We start from the raw sequence: 17,739 nt of genomic DNA, 5'->3' as shown, positions 1-17,739 counted from the left end.
TAGATGGGTGAGTGGGTGGATGGGTGGATGAATGGATGCATGGATGGATGGATGGATGGATGGATGCATGGGTGGTGGATGTGCGGAACGGACAAGTAGATGGGTTGGTGGTAGAAAAGCCTGTCTTAGGGTATGAGTAGGTGGGTGGGCGCACCGTGAGAAGTTCCACAGAGGAAAATGGTGCAAACCTGGCCTAGGCTAGGCAGACATGCTAACAGGCATTGATGGCCACTTTACAGAGACAGCCTGTTGTGTGTACCTCACAGTAAACACCTGACATTTTCCAGGGAATCCATAAGTAACTGACTGTTCCAATGAAGGCCTAGCCAGTGGCCCAAAGGCAGAGCGCCTGCCTGGGCCTCTCTGTTAGCGGCCAGCTGATCAGCAGCTCACTCAAGGAAAGAAAAACAAAATTCACTGTGTCCAGACTTTCGGGGATTTTCTGGTTTTCCCCTTCCCTTCTTTCTCATACCGTCTTTACTTGCATCCAACATAATCAATCTACCAAGCAAGTATACAAGTAAAACGCCATATGTACGCAAGTAAAACACCGTGCTAACAATTGACTATTTGTTTTTGGTCATTCTTTGACAGTAGGTAGGCTAGGATGGATGGATGGAGTTCTAGCAAGTGGACAGATGGAGACTGGGCAGAGATGGAGATGATGATGGACACAGGGGCGGTTGGGCAGCTGGACATGCCACAAGGCTGGCCAGGACAGCAGGGGACAGGATGGCTGGCCAGCTGGAAGCCCCCTCCGACCGAGCGTGGCAGCTGGGCTCACCTGGTGCCAGTAAGCTGAGTCTGGATTTGACTCCATCTCTTCCTGCATCCACTCCAGGTTGGCCTCCAGGAAGCTCTTCAGCCTCTCACAGTAGCCAACTTCGTACTCAAAGGGGCCGCAGTAATTCACCACCGTGTTCATCCAGTGCATGTAGATGAGCTGCGGGGTAGGGGGTGGGCGAGGCGGGGGTGGGCAGCTGAGGTGCTGTCTTCCCTGAGAGCCCCCCACCCAGGCTGCCCCAGAGCGGAGGCTGCTGGTATGGCCACCTGAGCCCTTGCTCACACTGTCCTGTCCCTGGAGGCTCCTCTCCCTGCCCAGCTTTGCCCCCGCTAGGGACCCCAGGCCCCTGGAAGTTGCCCTAAGAGCCTTTAGCCTGCAAAGCCTATAACTGATGGCACCACTTCTGTTACTGGGGACCCCAATCTATATGCGTGTTCAGTTAGTCAATCCATGAATGTGTTTTGTTTTTTTTGTTTTTTTTTGAGACGGAGTCTCGCTCTGTCACCCAGGCTGGAGAGCAGTGGCACGATCTCAGCTCACTGCAAGCTCCGCCTCCCGGGTTCACGCCATTCTCCGGCCTCAGCCTCCAGAGTAGCTGGAACTACAGGCGCCCGCCACCTCGCCCCGCTAGTTTTTTGTATTTTTTAGTAGAGACGGGGTTTCACCGTGTTAGCCAAGATGGTCTCGATCTCCTGACCTTGTGACCCACCCATCTTGGCCTCCCAAAGTGCTGGGATTACAGGCTTGAGCCACTGCGCCTGGCCAGTCAATCCATGAATGTTTTTTCTGAGCACCTATTATGTTCCATTCTAAGCACTGAGGACACAGCAGGGAACAAAACAGCAATACCCCTGCTGACTCCACTGGGCAAGAGAATGCCGTGCCAGTTTCACCCAGACCTCATGCGGCCCTCTGCACTTCCCACTGAGATGCCACCTGCATGAGTCCAGGCTCGCCTGCTGGGGGACAAAAGACCACATAGCCTGGTCATCCCCATGAGTGAGTGGCAGCACTCACTATCTCAGGATTGATGGCTTCATGACCGCTGCTCCATCACCATCTCACTGAAACACATCCAAATCCTGTTCATCCTTCAAGGTGCACTAAGACACCACCTCCTCCATGCAGGCCTGCATGACTTCCACAGCATTTCCCCACTGCCTGTCCCATACCACGTTCTGGGCTGGGATCAGGGGACATAGCTGGGGACAAGACATATTACCACCCACAACAAGCCCACAGGCTGGAGGGGGAGGCAGCAGGGCACACCAGTTAGGAGCGAGACGTGGGTTAGACAGAGCTGAGGTTGAATGGTACCTCCTCTGCAGACAGGCTGGCTGACCTTGGGAAAGCAGCTTCACCTCTCTGGGCCCAAGCCTGCCCATCCATCCAGGGAGGTACACATGCTTCCCTCAGAGGTTTAGGGTGGAGGCTCAGTGAGACATTGTGGGCACAGTGCCTGGCACATGGGCCTGGGATTCCTGACATGAGAGCCACTTGTGCCCTTGCCTCAGTGTCCCCAGGAGGCTGTGAGCCTCTTGAGAGACTGAACCATGTCTCATTCACCACTAAGCACCCAAAACAGCCCTGGCCCAGCATCTGACCACTTTCTCAGACACTAAGGACCCAGAGGGCCACCCACAGCTGTGACTGGGTGGCAGAAGGAACAGCGTGAGTTTTATAACACGGTGTCCCACTGGACGCTGTCCTCCGTGATGTGCTCTTTCCCCTTCGCCTCCAGGCATCTCAGATTCATTCATTTCCACTGCTCTGTCATGCTGCACTGTGCACCTCCACCCGGTTAGCCATTCACCTGCCTGTGGTGTTTTAAGGACTCCCACTTTGGGGCTGCTTTGAGCACCTCATGCACATCCGTGGGTCACCTCTAGGGTATACACCCAAGTAGCAGTGCTGCTGGGTCCTAGGGCACATGCAGGTTCAACTCCACAAGTTGATGCCAAATTATTTTCCAACTTGGGTGACCCAATGCATGCCTCCATCTGCAGTATGGGAGACAGCTGTCACTCCACAGCTTCGCCTACTTCTTGTTTGGTTTTTTGTGTGGTTTTGTTTTGTTTTTTTGAGACAAGGTCTCATTCTGTCACCAGGCTGGAGTACAGTGGTACAATCCTAGCTCACTGCAGCCTCCAACTCCTGGGGTCAAGCAATCCTCCCTCCTCAGTCTCCCAACGTCCTGGGATTACAGGCAGGTGCTCTGCCTTTGGGCTGCTGGTTAGGCCATCAGTGGAAAAGTCAGTAATTTATGCATTCCCTGGAAAATGTCAGGTGTTTACTGTGAGGTACACATGACAGGCTGTCTCTGTAAAGTCATCATCAGTGCCTGTTAGCATGTCTGGCTAGCCTAGGCCAGGTGGCTCATACCTGTAATCCCAACACTCTGGGAAGCCGAGGCAGGCAAATCACTTGAGGTTAGGAGTTTGAGACCAGCCTGGCCAACATGGCAAAACCCCATCTCTACTGGAAATGTAAAAACTAGCCAGGCATGGTGGTGTATGCCTGTAATTCCAGCTACTCCAGAGGCTGAGGCATGAGAATCATTTGAACCCAGGGAGGCAGAGATTGCAGCGAGCTGAGATTGCGCCACTGTACTCCAGCCTCGGTGACAGAGCAAGTCTATGTCTCAAAAAAAAAAAAAAAAAAAAAGAAAAGAAAAAGAAAATTACACTAGGTACTATCTGATACACAGAAAAAATATATAACATATTCTAAGTTATGAAGCATGATAATAAAATGAACAACCAAACTAAAACCTAGAATGTTACTGATACCATTGAGCATCCCCTAAGCCCCTGCCTCCTCTACCCCTAGAGGCACCCACCACCCTAAATGTGGTAGCTTTCGAGCCCTTTCATTCATTCATTTATATTGAGATATAGTCAGCATACCATAAAATTAACCATTTAAAAATGCACAATTTCGCTGGGCACAGTGTCTCATGCCTGTAACTCCCACTTTGGGAGGCCGAGATGGGCAGATCACCTGAGGTCAGGAGTTTGAGACCAGCCTGGCCAACAGGGCGAAAGCTTACCTCTAATACAAATGCAAAAATTAGGTGGGCGTGGTGGTGCGCATCTGTAATCCCAGCCACTCGGGAGGCTGAGGCAGGAAAATCACTTGAACCTGGGAAGCAGAGTTTGCAGTGAGCCAAGATCACATCACTACACCCCAGCCTGGGTGACAGAGGAAGACTCTGTCTCAAAAAAAAAAAAGTACAATTCATGGTTTGTAATGTATTCATAAAGTTGTGCAACCATCACCACTCTCTAACTCCAGAACCTCTTCATCATCCCAGAAAGAAACCCCATATCCATCAGCAGTCATTCCCCACTCCCCACAAGTCCCTGGCACCCACTAGTCAGCTTTCTGTCTCTGTAGATTTGCTTATTCTGAATATTTTATATAAATAGAATCATAGAGTATGTGCCCTTTTGTGACTGGCTTTTTTCGTTTAGCATGTTTTCAAGGTTCTTTCATGTTCTGGTATGTGTCAGTCCTTCATTCCCTTTTACAGCTGAATAATGTTGCATTGTATGATAGATCACATTTCATGTATCCATTCATCGGCAGCGGGGCATTTCAGTTGTTTCCACTCCCTTACTTTTGTTAAGCTACTTTTACTGCATGCGATGAGTCCCTGAACAATGTATTATTTTGCTTTACTTGTTATTGAGCTTTATAAGAAGTCAGACAATATCAGAAGTCGGTGAGAGCCAGGCACAGTGGCCGGCCCCTAATGTAATTTTCTAAAGAATACGTGTCCACTTTTTTTCCCCAAATAGATGGAGGGCTATGGCAGGAGTTGGGGGGCCTACTCTGCACACATCTCAAAAGCACGTCAGGGAACACGCTGGTGGGGGTGGGGGAGGGTGGGAGCCCCAAGTCCCCACCTTGGCCCTTACCTCCTCCGACACAGCAGCCTCCACCACGCCGGCTGCATAGGCCTGCAAGCTGTCATTGTATCCGCCACTCGTGCCCAGCTCCAGAAAGGCCCACCTGGAGGGGAAGGAAGGGACAATCAGTGAGTGGCAGAGGCCCCCAGCTAGACACACGGCATCTCCAGGCTTACACCATGAAAACGACACGGTGGTCAGTAGACACTCACGTGAATGTCCGTCTGTCCATCTTTGTGAGCTTGTAGGATTAAATCCCTCCAAGAGGAACTACTGGCTCAAAGGGCACATGTATTTTTGATTTTTGTAGATATTGACAAACAGCCTCCCCAAAAAATGTAGGACCCATCTACATTCCCTCACCCACAATAACACCAGCTAACATCCATTAAGGATGAGATGTTAGCTCTGTGCCAAGCCATGTTCTAGTCACTTTCATGTCTATTAACTCATTGAGTCCCTGTGATAATCCTATAATCCTATAAGGTGGGCAGAGTTATCGTCCCCATCTTGTCCCTTTTGCAGAAGAGGAGGAAATTAACACACAGACTTATGTCACATGCCACCCCCACCCCTATGTCCATGCCCTTTGCCAGGAGACTACAGTCCTCCACCAATGGCCAAGTATCCTTCCGTTCCTTCATTTGGGCTTGGTTGTGTCACATGACCTGCTTTGGCCAATGGGATGTGGATGAAAGTGACAGCGTGCTGGTTATAAGATTAGCCTTCAGGAAGCCTCGCTTGCCCCTTTGTGCCTCTGCCATCACCATGGGAAGAACAAGTCCCAGCCAGCCCACTGGTACCGGGGATATGAGAGCCACACAAGCACACCAGGTCTGTAGAGCTGCAACATGAAGTACCGCTGCCCCAGCAGCCCCACAAATCCATGAGGATTAATGTTGTTGGTTTAAGCCCTTGGGTTGGGGCTGGTTTATCACACAGCACTGCTGCCCAATACTAGCGGATACACCTGAAAGGTCAGAGTTGGCAGGGGCAGGATTCACTTCCAGGCAGGCTGGCTCCCACTCCTCTGAAGGAGCGCTTCTCAACCTCTGCTGCATATGCAGGTCACCTGAAGTCCTGGTTAGAAGGCAGATTCTGATCAGTTCTGCGATGGGGTCTGAGACTACATTTTTTTTTTTTTTTCCTGAGACAGAGTCTGGCTGTTCCCCAGGCTGGAGGACACTGGCATGATCTCAGTTCACTGCAACTTCTGCTTCCTGGATTCAAGTGATTCTCCTGCCTCAGTCTCTGGAGTAGCTGGGATTACAGGTGTGAGTCACCACACCCAGCTAATTTGTGTATTTTTAGTAGAGACAGGGTTTCACCATGTTGGCCAGGCTGATCTTAAACTCCTGGCCTCAAGAGATCCGCCCACCTCAGCCTCCCAAAGTGCTGGGATTATAGGCACTTTGTTAAGCTACTTTACAGTAGCTTAAGGCCACTGCGCCAGGGTTTTTGTTTGTTTGTTTGTTTTGAGACAGCATCTTGCTCTGTCACCCAGGCTGGAGGGCAGTGGCATGATCTTGGCTCACTGCAGCCTCCAGCCTCCCAGGCTGGGTGTGGTAGCACGTGCCTGTAGTCCCAGCTACTCTGCTGGCTGAGGCATGAATCGCTTGAACCTGGGAGGTTACAGTAAGCTAAGATTGTGCCACTATACTCCAGCCGGGGTGACAGAGTAAGACTCTGTCCAAAAAAAAAAAATTATTCCAACAACCCTATGACATGGGTTTTATTCTCCCCATTTTACAGATGTAGGGAACCGAGGCTCCCACATAACACAGTGAGATGAAGTGATTTGCCCAAGGTCACACAGCAGGTGAGCAGCAGAGCTGAGACTAACATTCTTGAGTGCATGCTCTGCACCTCTAACTCAACTCAGGTTTGCGGGGGAGTGTTGGGGGCAAGGAGGTATAGTTCTTACCAAATGCAGATGACAGCCATGAACTTCGGGCTAATGATTCACATATCACAGATAAGGACAGAAAAAAACTAAGATTTTAAATTGCAAGGACAATGGAAGACAAAGAGTTTGGGTTTGGGGTCCCTCCAACTTGGTCTGAATCCCTGGGTAGATCCCTTCTTGGTTGTGTACCTTTGGGCAAACTGCTTTACCTCTCGGGGCCTCGGTTTTCTCATCTGTAAAACGGGCGAGTGACTCCCCCTTCAGAGGACTGCTGTGGCATGTGCCAGGAGAGAACACACATTATGCACTCACCAAGTATTTGTCTCATCAAGAATCTGAGAGGGGATGGCACAGTGGCTCACGCCTGTAATCCCAGTGCTTTGGGAGGCCGACGTGGGAGGATCACTTGAGGCCAGGAGTATGAGACCAGCCTGGGCAACAAAGTGAGACCCACCTCTCTACAAAAAATACAAAATAAATTAACCAGGTGTGGTGGTGCTCTCCTATAGTCACAGGAGGCTGGGGCTAAGGTGGGAGGATTGTGTAAGCCCAGGAGGTCGAGGCTGCAGTGAGCTATGATCGTACCACTGTACTCCAGTCCAAGCAGTAGAGCAAGATGCTATCTCATTTAAAAAAAAAAAAAAATCGGCCGGGCGCGGTGGCTCAAGCCTGTAATCCCAGCACTTTGGGAGGCCGCTATCTCGAGACCATCAAACCCCGTTTAAAAAAAAAAAAAAATCTGAGAGGGTAGGAGTTTGAGGAGACCCGATGAATGTGATGTCTCAAAAAAAAAAAAAAAAAAAAAAAAAAAAAAAAAAAAAAAAAATCTGAGAGGGTAGGAGTTTGAGGAGACCCGATGAATGTGATGATGGGAGGAAGATTACAACAGGGCCCAATATGCAGATCCCTCATGATAAAAGCTGGCAGTGGATTAAAGGAGACCTTGGACAAACTGCATAAAACCAAAAACACTGTGCAGTTGCGAGCCCCAGTAGTAACTGAGTGGCCAGTGGCCTCCTCCAGGGCACACCTGGTGAGAGCTGCCCCTTCTAGCAAGGGTGGGCTCCGCCAAGGCCTCGGCACTGAGGCCCCGGAGACGGGCAGCGGTTAGGAACCCATTCCCTGGCCGGATGCTCATACAGCCCTGCAGAGATGGGCATAAGGGCCCTTCTTCACATCAGGACTTTTCTCCAAAGCCAGAAAAGATGGGCCTTCCTGAAACGCCCACCGTTAGGGGCCTGATACAATAATCACACACGCCGTGGCGGGCTGATGTGCTGATGAGCAAAGAGGTCAGAGATGAAGTTCAAACAAAAGTAGAGAAGTCCAAATGGTAGCCATAGGCTAAGCCCATATGTAAATGCATCACACAACACATATGCCTATACATTTATATATATGGAAGAAGGTTTAGGCCTCTTTATGCATAGAAATTTCTGGAAGAACAAGCTAAAAGGCCAGGCGTGGTGGCTCACGCCTGTAATCCCAGCACTTTGGGAGGCCAAGGCGGGTGGATCACGAGGTCAGGAGATCGAGACCATCCTGGCTAACACGGTGAAACCCCGTCTCTACTAAAAATACAAAAAATTAGCCAGGTGCGGTGGCCGGCGTCTGTAGTCCCAGCTACATGGGAGGCTGAGGCAGGAGAATGGCGTGAACCCAGGAGGCGGAGCTTGCAGTGACCCGAGATCGCACCACTGACTCCAGCCTAGGCAACAGAGCAAGACTCCACTCCAAAAAAAAAAGGAAAAAAAAAGCTAAAAATGTTTATATCTAGGAAGAACGGTAGGAAGAGGTTTTTACTTCCCATATCCCCTCTTTCTAAACTGCTAGAAATTTGTTTTGTTTTCTTTTGTTTTGTTTTGATTGAGATAGGGTCTCACTCTGCCACCCAGACTGTAGTGCAGTGGCGTGATCACAGCTCACTATAGCCTCACCTGGACTCAAGCAGTCCTCCCGCCTCAGCTTCTGAGAGGCTGGAACTACAGGTAGGCACCAACCATGCCCAGCTAATTTTTTATATTTTTTGCAGAGACAGGGTCTCACCAGGTTGCCCAGGCTGGTCTCAAACTCTGGGCTCAAGCAATCCTCCTGCCTCGGCCTCCCAAAGTGCTGGCATTACAGGTACAAGCCACCGCGCCTGGTCAGAACACTTTAGACTGCATCTGTAACTAGATGTACTTATTAAAGACTACTCTTCGGCCAGGCACAGTAGCTCACACCTGTAATCCCAGCACTTTGGGAGGCTGAGGTGGGCAGATCACTTGAGGTTAGGAGTTCAAGACCAGCCTGGCCAACATGGTGAAACCCCATCTCTATTAAAATTACCAAAAGAAAAAAAAAAAATAGCCAGGTATAGTGGCGCACACCTGTAATCCCAGCTACCAGGGAGGCTGAGGCAGGAAGATCACTTGAACCTGGGAGGTGGAGGTTGCAGTGAGCCAAGATCATGCCACTGCACTCCAGCCTGGGTAACAGAGACGACTATCTCAAAAAAAATAAATCAAACAAAGACTACTCCTTATTCAGAGAGTATGTCCTTTCTGCTTGTTTGCTCTAAAATTGCCAATCTTTTATGAGATAAACACTGACAGGGGTTGACAAATATTGCTCTGCTTTGTTTTTAATGCACTTGCTTGACAAAAAGTTGGCAGCAGTAGATCTGTTTCCTCAATCTTTTTTTTTTTCCTGGAAAATCTATGGGCTGCGATTTCATGCCAGGGGCAGCTAATGTCTCGAAGATGACTCAAGAGTCTAATCAAGGTGCCTCTTGAAAGAAGCCACATTTGAAAAAGTCGGACCACTGATATGAGCAGGGTGCCACAAATAGCTCACAAATATCAGCACCCCACTTCCGCAGTGTAGTATGGCCTTGGACGCTCTCCATTATGCGGGATGCCCCCCGTATCTGTGTCTATCACTCCTATCTCAGCCTAAGTTTTTTTTTTTTTTTTTTTTTTTTTGAGACAGGGTGTCACTCTGTTGCCCAGGCTGGAGTGCAGTAGCACAATCACAGCTGGCTGCAGTCTCAACTTCCCAGGCTCAAACGAGTAGCTGGGACCACAGGCATGCGCCACTACACCCAGCTACTTTTTTAATTTTTGCAGATAGGATTTCACCATGTTGCCCAAGCTGGTCTCAAAATCCTGGTCTCTCACCATCCTCCTGCCTCGGTCTCCCAAAACATTGGGATTACAGGCGTGAGACACAGCGCCCGGCCTCCTTTCTCATTCTCGATGGTATAAATTCATCTCTTGTGATTGTTCAAAGAAATAGCTGGGCCTTATTTATCGATTTTACTGGGCTGGTTTTGCCTGCTGGTTGGTGGATTTGGGATGCTTCCCCATTTACTAATTTGTTAATTCCCTCTTATTTTGATTCACTGCCTCTCTCAATGAGATGGTGATTTACTTTAAGCAACCTCATCAATAAGGTGCTGGTCAGTGGGATCAGATCAGGGAAGGAAGACAAAGTAAGGTTGGAGGATACAGCTTCCCCAGGACCAAAGCCAGAGCTAGATTGAGGCAGGTTCTGCTCCTAGTGACACCTCTGCTCTCCAAGCACCAAATCCTAAATGTTTCCAGGCTGTGTAGGGGTGTTGGCCCAAAGTCAGATATGGCACAACTGAAAGAAGGTACCGAGCACAGTGGGTCACATCTGTAATTCCAGCATTTGGGGATGCTAAGGTGAGAGGATCACTTGAGCCCAGGAGTTCAAGACCAGCCTGGGCAACATGACAAGACCCTTGTTTCTACAAAAAAAATTTTTTTAATTAGCCAGGCATGGGGGTGCGTATCTATAGTCTGAGCTACTTGGGAGGCCGAGGTGGGAGGATTTCTTAAGCCCGGGAGTTCAAGGCTGCAGTGAGCCGTGATCACACCACTGCACTCCAGCCTGGACAACAGAGTGAGACCCTGTCTCAAAAAAAAAAAAAGAAAAACAACAACAACAACAAAAACCTTTTTAAAATAATAAAAAGACAAAGGATTATGGAGTAGGGAGAATTTATCCTGATAATCCCAGGATCCCCAGTGGCAAAATCTGGGGATTTCACCAGGAAGGAGGAGGGATCCCAATTCTGAGTGAACAGAGGCATCACATCCCTGCCCCCACCCTCCGAAATAAGACACAGAGTCCCCCACAGATCAGAGATTCTGCTGATCAGGAGCCAGGACACCCCCTATGACTTTCTTCCATCTGACCCTGAGTCCTCAAGCAGCTGTCTCTGAGGACTTCAGTTTCCTGCCTATAAAATGGGGCTCGCTGTATGGTTTTCCCCACATCAGAGCCTCAAGTGCTGACAAACTTGAGGGAAAGGGGCATGTGAGCGTAAGAGGAGGGGACGAGAGAGGGTGCCGAAAACAAGCCAGAAAGGCCGAGACGGGCAGATCACCCGAGGTCAGGAGTTCGAGATCAGCCTGGCCAATATGGTGAAACCCCATCTCTACTAATAATACAAAAATTAGCCAGGCATGGTGGCACACATCTGTAATTTCAGCTACTCGGGAGGCTGAGACACAAGAATCGCTTGAACCCAGGGGGCGGAGGTTGCAGTGAGCCAAGACTGTGTCCCTGCACTCCAGCTGGGCAACACAGTGAAACTATGTCTCAAAAAATAAAATACAAATAAAAATAAACAAACAGTGCTTTCTGTGACCCCAGTGAATTTCCATGACCCTTTTGGCCCTACCTTGAGATGAAGGAACAGGCTCAGAGAGGTGAAGGGATTTGCCCAAGGTCACACAGCAGAGGGGCTGAGCCTGGAAGAACTTTCCATCCAGCACAATCAAGGAAGCCTTCTCTCCACTTCCATGTTTACCATAGTCAAGAGCAACACAGCCCAGCAGGGGCCTCCAGAGGCCAAAGCCCCCTGCCCATGCTGGGCCTCGCTCCTGCCCCTCCTCTCCTGCACAGTTCTGTCATGCCCTCTTGATTCTGCTATGCAGGGCCAAAAACATGAGTGAGTCAGCAAATAATGGGTCACCAGATCCCAGAGTCCCGGTGGCCCCCGAGGCCAGCCATAAAGCTTCAGTTCCCTCCACAGATGCCAGCTCACTCTGTGGCCTCCTCTCTCTGGGAGCCTTCCCAGATTGACCCCCACCCAGCGCCCCTGTGTCTGCAGCTAACATCTCCCCCAAATCTCACATCTGTTTGATGTACCCCCCAAGTGCCACCAGAATGGGGGTGTCCTCGGCATCCTGTGTCTCCCCAACACCTGCAGAAGTCAATGCATGCCAGCAAAATGGATAGGGGCTACAGTGGGAGGAGGCCCTTTCTGCTGCAGAGGGCACAGTGGTCTGAGCACAGACCACATCCTGCGCATATCCTAGTGCTAGGGTTCCCTAGCATCATCTGGGCACTAGGATATGACGGATGCACCCTGGGTTCCCTAAGATCCCCCAGCACAGCCTGGATCTAGCATCTGGGCCCTGCTGACAAGACTTTGAAGCTGATCCTTCCCACTCCCACTGACTCTGATTTCCCTTCTGTTGCTGTCTTTCCCACTGAGTAGGGACTCCCACCTTGCTCAGTTGTGTCCCTAAGGCCAACCATCAGGATAATGAATAAATGAATGGGCACAAGCCCTTGTACAGAACTTGCAGCACATGATCACCCAACTAGAGCGCATCCTCAAAATCTGGGCCACAGATGGGGAAACGGGAGCCCAGACAGGCGGAGGAGTTAGGTGAGACTCACACATCAGAATTGCCTGCATCCCAGCAATAAAGATGGTGAGCATGGCTGCCAAACACAGAATCCAGCCAAGGACTTCCCCTTGGACTAGGACACAGAAGACAAGGGAGGAGCAGAGCCCTAGCAAGGTACTAAATGGGTCTATGTGACTTTAGGGACCCTCTGCTTTTGGACTGGCCTGGAACCCAGGTTCAGTCTTGCTGCCCTGGCACTGGAAGGGAGGCAGGGGGCTGGCACCCACAAGCAAGCCACAGCCAAGCAGGTGAGAGTTAGCCTCCTGCTGAGTTCTCATCATCCCCGAGGCCTGGGGACAGGGGCTGGCCTCCATGGGGTGAGGGGGCAAAGTCTGGGGAAGGAAGCTGGTCCCCGTGGGGATAGAAGTTACCCACCAGCCATAGACCTGGTCCAGATGCAGGCACTGTGACCTTGGTGGTGGGGAACTGGCCTCTTGAGGACAGAAGTACTGTCACCACTGGCTGAAGGCAAGGGACAGGCCCCATGAGGTGAGGGATGCCGCAGTGGCCCCCTCCCAAATAGGGGACCTGGTCCACAGGGCGGTGCTGCAGCCTCGGGAGTAGCTGACCCCCAGAGAAACGGGCTCTCCCACCTGGCAAGAGGCCGGTCCTGGGAACAGCAGAGGTCCGGCGCCACGCACCCCCCCTCCCCCGATGGCCCCGCGTGAGGACAGGCCAACCCTTACCCGGTCTCGTGGATGGAGTTGGTGAGGTTGGCCCAGGCCACGGCGTCAGGGTGGCGGCCGTCCACCAGAAGCAGCTGGCCCGTTGCGGCGTCCAGGAGCACCGAGCGGCTGCGGGAGGCTGGAGTGACCGGCCCATCGTGCGCCCAGCGGCCCCCCGGCGCCGGGATCGCCCCCGCCAGGCCGCTCAGGAACAGCCCTACCAGCAGGGCCAGCACCAGGGCCAGCGCCAGCGCCCGCGTCAGGGCCCGGGCCAGGGGGCTGCCGGAGGAGCAGTACATCTGACCCACCATGACGGCTCAATGCCGCGCGCCGCAGCCCGGGTCACGTGACTGCGCCCCGCCGTGGGCGGGCGGGGCCGAGGGCGGGCGGGGCCGAGGGCGGGCGGGGCCGAGGGCGGGCCGGGCTTGGGCCGAGTTTTTCCGGGGTGGGAGGGGCTGGGGTGAGGGGAGGCCTACTGGGCGGGAGCCACCTTAAAGGGCCCGGCCGCCCCTTCCACCTACGCAAACCCAGTTTAGCACACTTCCCCCAACTTTTTTTTTTTTTTTTTTTTTGAGACAAGACAAAATCTCCATCTGCCACCCAGGCTGGAGTGCAGTGACACGATCTCGGCTCACTGCAACCTCCGCCTCCCTGGTTCAAGCGATTCTCCTGCCTCATCCTTCTAAGTAGATGGGATGACAGGCGCGCACCACCATGCCCAGCTAATTTTTGTGTTTTCAGTAGAGACGGGCTTTCGCCATGTTGGCCAGGCTGGTCTTGAACTCCTGTCCTCAGGTGATCCGCCCGCCTCAGCCTCCCAAAGTGCTGGGATTACAGACTTGAGCCACCGCATTTGGCCAGATTTATTTAATGGTATTTGCCATTTATTTAATACAGTTATCTAATGCAGAGTCTTTATTCGAACTTTGCCTATTGTCCTTCAAGTGCCCTTTTTTACATGTGTGTGGGAAAAAGCTGTCTAACTACTACTCAAAACCTAGATGCCGTGGGGCGCAGTGGCTCATGCCTGTAATCCCAACACTCTGGGAGGCCAAGGTGGGCAGATTACTTGAGTTCAGGAATTCAAGACCAGCCTGGGCAATATGGTGAAACCCCATCTCTACTAAAAATACAAAAAATTAGCCGGGCGCGGTGAGGTGTGCCTATAGTCCCAGCTACTCCGGAGACTGAGATAGGAAAATCACCTGAGCCCTGGAGGTCGAGGCTGCAGAGTCGAGATTGCACCACTGTACTCCAACCTGAGCAACCAGAATGAGACCCTGCCTGTCTCAAAATAAATAAATAAATAAATAACCTAGATGCAATGAAAGATTAATGCATTTGACTGTATAATTTTTTAACTTTTTCGTGTCAAAAAAAACTCAATAAGCAAAGTCAAAAGATATCTGACAGACTGGGAGAAAGTATTTGCAACATATATCATATCCCTAATATATCAGGAACTCTTAAAATTTGAGAGGGAAGGCCAGGTGAGTGGCTCATGCCTGTAATGACAGCATTTTGGGTGGCCAAGGTGAGAGGAATGCTTGAGCCCAGCAGTGTGAGACCAGCCTAGGAAACCTGCCAAGACTCTATCCGTATAAAATATAAAAATTAGCTGAGCTTGGTGGTGCACACCTGTAGTCCTGTTGCGGGTAACTGAGGAATGCAGAGACCAATATGAGAGAACAGGAGGATGTTTATTTTAAGGTACACACTGGCTCAGTGGATTCATATCCAAAAAGCTGAGCCTAGAGCGAAGATATTGTGGGGTTTTTATAAGCAGACTTACAAAAGTAAAACAAAAGTAGTTAATCATATAGTGGGTAACATGTGGTCTTGCATAGCTGGTGGCCTTGTAGCTGCGTCAAAAGAAAAACAAGAACTGGCTAAATAGAGACGTTTGTAAAACATAGTCATGCTTAAGAGACCAAGGAAAGGAATAACAATAAAAGAATTTGTCTCGGCCGGGCGCGGTGGCTCACGCCTGTAATCCCAGCACTTTGGGAGGCCGAGGCGGGCGGATCACAAGGTCAGGAGATCGAGACCACGGTGAAACCCCGTCTCTACTAAAAATACAAAAAAATTAGCCGGGCGCGGTTGTGGGCGCCTGTAGTCCCAGCTACTCGGGAGGCTGAGGCAGGAGAATGGCGTGAACCCGGGAGGCGGAGCTTGCAGTGAGCCGAGATCGCGCCACTGCACTCCAGCCTGGGCGACAGAGCGAGACTCCGTCTCAAAAAAAAAAAAAAAAAAAAAAAATTTTGTCTTTCTCTCTTTTTTTTCCTTCAACCTTACTCCAGAAGCAGGCGGCAGGGTGCGGCGGCGGTGTCTGGAACCCATTCCTCTGGTCTTGGCTTTTCGGACAGCTTGTTCTTCTTCTTTTTTAACCCTTGCCTTGCCACATTCTGGGCCTTAGCTGTTACTTCTCTTGGAGTGAATACATGTAGTACTTATTATTATTATTATTATTATTATTATTATTTTAATTCCTGCCTCAGTCCCAGGTACTGGGAGGCTGAGTGGGGAGGACTGCTTGAGTCTAGGAAGTCGAGGCTGCAGTGAGTTGCACTCCAGCCTGGGCGACAGAGCAAGATGTTGTCGAAGGAAGGAAGGAAGGGAGGGAGGGAGGGAGGGAGGGAAGGAAGGGAAGGAAGGAAGGAAGAAGGTTTGAGAGGGAAAATGTGAAAACCAGCTAGAAAACATGGGCAAAAAGCATCAGCAAATATTTCATGAACAAAGATGTAGAAGTGACCATTATATTTATGAAAAATGTTTGCTTCATTCACTATAGGAGAAATGCAAATTAAAGCTACACTGAAAATAAACATTCAGAGAAATATATGATGAGAGAGCATGTACCATTCAGGGTAGCATGAAGCGATGCTCCTGAGTGCCCAACCTCAAGCTTCGGGTGAAAACAAACTCTATACTTAACCATTAAAAAAAGAAGAGGCCAGGTGCGGTGGCTCATGTCTGCAATTCCAGCATTTTGGGAAGCCGAGGTAGGCAGATCATGTGAGGTCAGGGGTTCAAGACCAGCCTGACCAACATGGTGAAACCACATCTCTACTAAAAATACAAAATAATTTGCCAGATAGTGGCGTGTGCCTGTGGTCTCAGTTACTGGGGAGGCTGAGGCAGGAAATTCACTTGAACCTGGGAGGTGGAGGTTGCAGTGAGCCGAGATCATGCCACTGCACTCCAGCCTAGGTGACAGAGCAAGACTCTGCCCAGAAGACGAAGAAGGAGAAGTAAGAAATATACAGTGAAAACAGAGTGCATGTAAAGACTGCTGAAATCTGTTTAAGGTCTGCAATTTAGTTTTTTTATTTTTGTTTTCTTGAGTTTGAGACAGGGTCTCACTTTGTCATCCAGGCTGGGATGCAGTGGTGCAATCATAGCTCACTGCAGCCTCAATCTTTCAGGCTCAAGTGATTCTCTCACCTAAGTCTCCCAGGTAGCTGGGCTACAGGCATGTACCACCACACTTGGCTAATGTTTTTTGAGTTTTTGAAGAGATGGAGTCTTACTTTGTTGCTTGGCTGGTCTCAAACTCCTGGGCTCAAGCGATCCTCCCGCCATGGCCTCCCAAAGTGCTGGGATTTGCAATTTAAAGTACCATATCAGGCCAGGTTTGGTGGCTCATGCCTGTAATCCCAACACTTTGGGAGGCCATGGTGGGAGGATCACTTGAGCTCAGGAGTTCAAGACCAGCCTGAGCAAGGCGGTGAAACCGTGTCTTTACTAAAAATCCAAAAAAAATTTAGCTGGGCATGGTGGCACACGCCTGTAATCCCAGCTACTCGGGAGGCTGAGGCACGAGAATTGCTTGAACCTGGGAGGCAGAGGTTGCAGTGAGCTGAGATTGCACCACTGCACTCTAGCCTAGGTAACAGAGTGAGACCCTGTCTCAAAAAATTTAAAAAAGTTAAAAAAAAAAAATTCCATATCAAAGTCAATTTCCTGCTTTTGATGTTTATACTCTGGTTACATAAGTTGTTATCACTGGGAGAAACTAGATAAAGAGTACATGTTTTCAGAAACAAAACCTTTAAATAAGCTACACTGAGATATCATTTCTTCCTATGAGATTAGAAAAAAAAGTTTAGAAGCTTGACAACATAGTCTGTTGGTGAGCCTGGAGAAACAGGCACGTGCACGTTGCTAGTGGGAATGCAGAAGGGAGGAATAGTAATGTCTAACAAAATACCATGGGCATCTACCTCTGACCCAGCAATCCCTTATCCATAAGGTTATTTATTGCAGTATTGTTTGTAATGTTAAACTATTGGAAACACTCTCAAGCCCATACATAGAAGCTTCATTAAATAAACCACACAACAGCTGGGAAATGGAATACTATGCAGCTGTAAAAAAGAATGAGGCCAGACACAGTTTTACACGCCTGTAATTACATGCCTGTAATCACAGCACTTTGGGAGGCCAAGGCAGGCGGATCACAAGGTCAGGAGTTCAAGACCAGCCTGGCCAATATGAGGAAACCCCGTTTCTACTGAAAATACAAAAATTAGCCAGGCATGGTGGTGGGCACCTGTAGTCCCAGCTACTCTGGAGGCTGAGGCAGGAGGATCACTTGAACCTGGTAGGCGGAAGTTGCAGTGAGCCAAGATCACGCCACTGCACTCCAGCCTGGATGACAGAGCGAGACTCTATCTGGAAAAAAAAAAAAAAAAAAAAAAAGAATGAAGAGGCTGGGCGCAGTGACTCATGCCTGTAACCTCAGCACTTTGGGAGTCTGAGGCGA

The 17,739-nt window shown here is 50.1% G+C and overlaps 1 protein-coding gene across 1 annotated transcript in view; it reads right to left on the bottom strand.

The window, feature by feature from the left end:
* Positions 1–13,326, bottom strand: part of PLBD2 (phospholipase B domain containing 2) — a 29,838-nt gene extending 16,512 nt beyond the window's left edge. The window contains exons 1-3 of the mRNA XM_050749745.1: positions 12,996–13,326; positions 4,705–4,798; positions 785–943 (exon numbers count right to left, since the gene is read on the bottom strand). Coding sequence (XP_050605702.1) covers positions 785–943; positions 4,705–4,798; positions 12,996–13,285 — 543 coding nt within the window. The 5' untranslated portion in view covers positions 13,286–13,326. The remainder of the gene's footprint in view (positions 1–784; positions 944–4,704; positions 4,799–12,995) is intronic.
* Between the last annotated feature and the right edge of the window lie 4,413 nt (positions 13,327–17,739).

This window comes from Macaca thibetana, chromosome 11 (assembly GCF_024542745.1).
Source record: "Macaca thibetana thibetana isolate TM-01 chromosome 11, ASM2454274v1, whole genome shotgun sequence".
Classification (NCBI taxonomy): Eukaryota; Metazoa; Chordata; class Mammalia; order Primates; family Cercopithecidae; genus Macaca; species Macaca thibetana.
The sequence above is the reverse complement of the archived record's forward strand: the minus strand, read 5'-3'. Positions and strand labels throughout refer to the sequence as shown.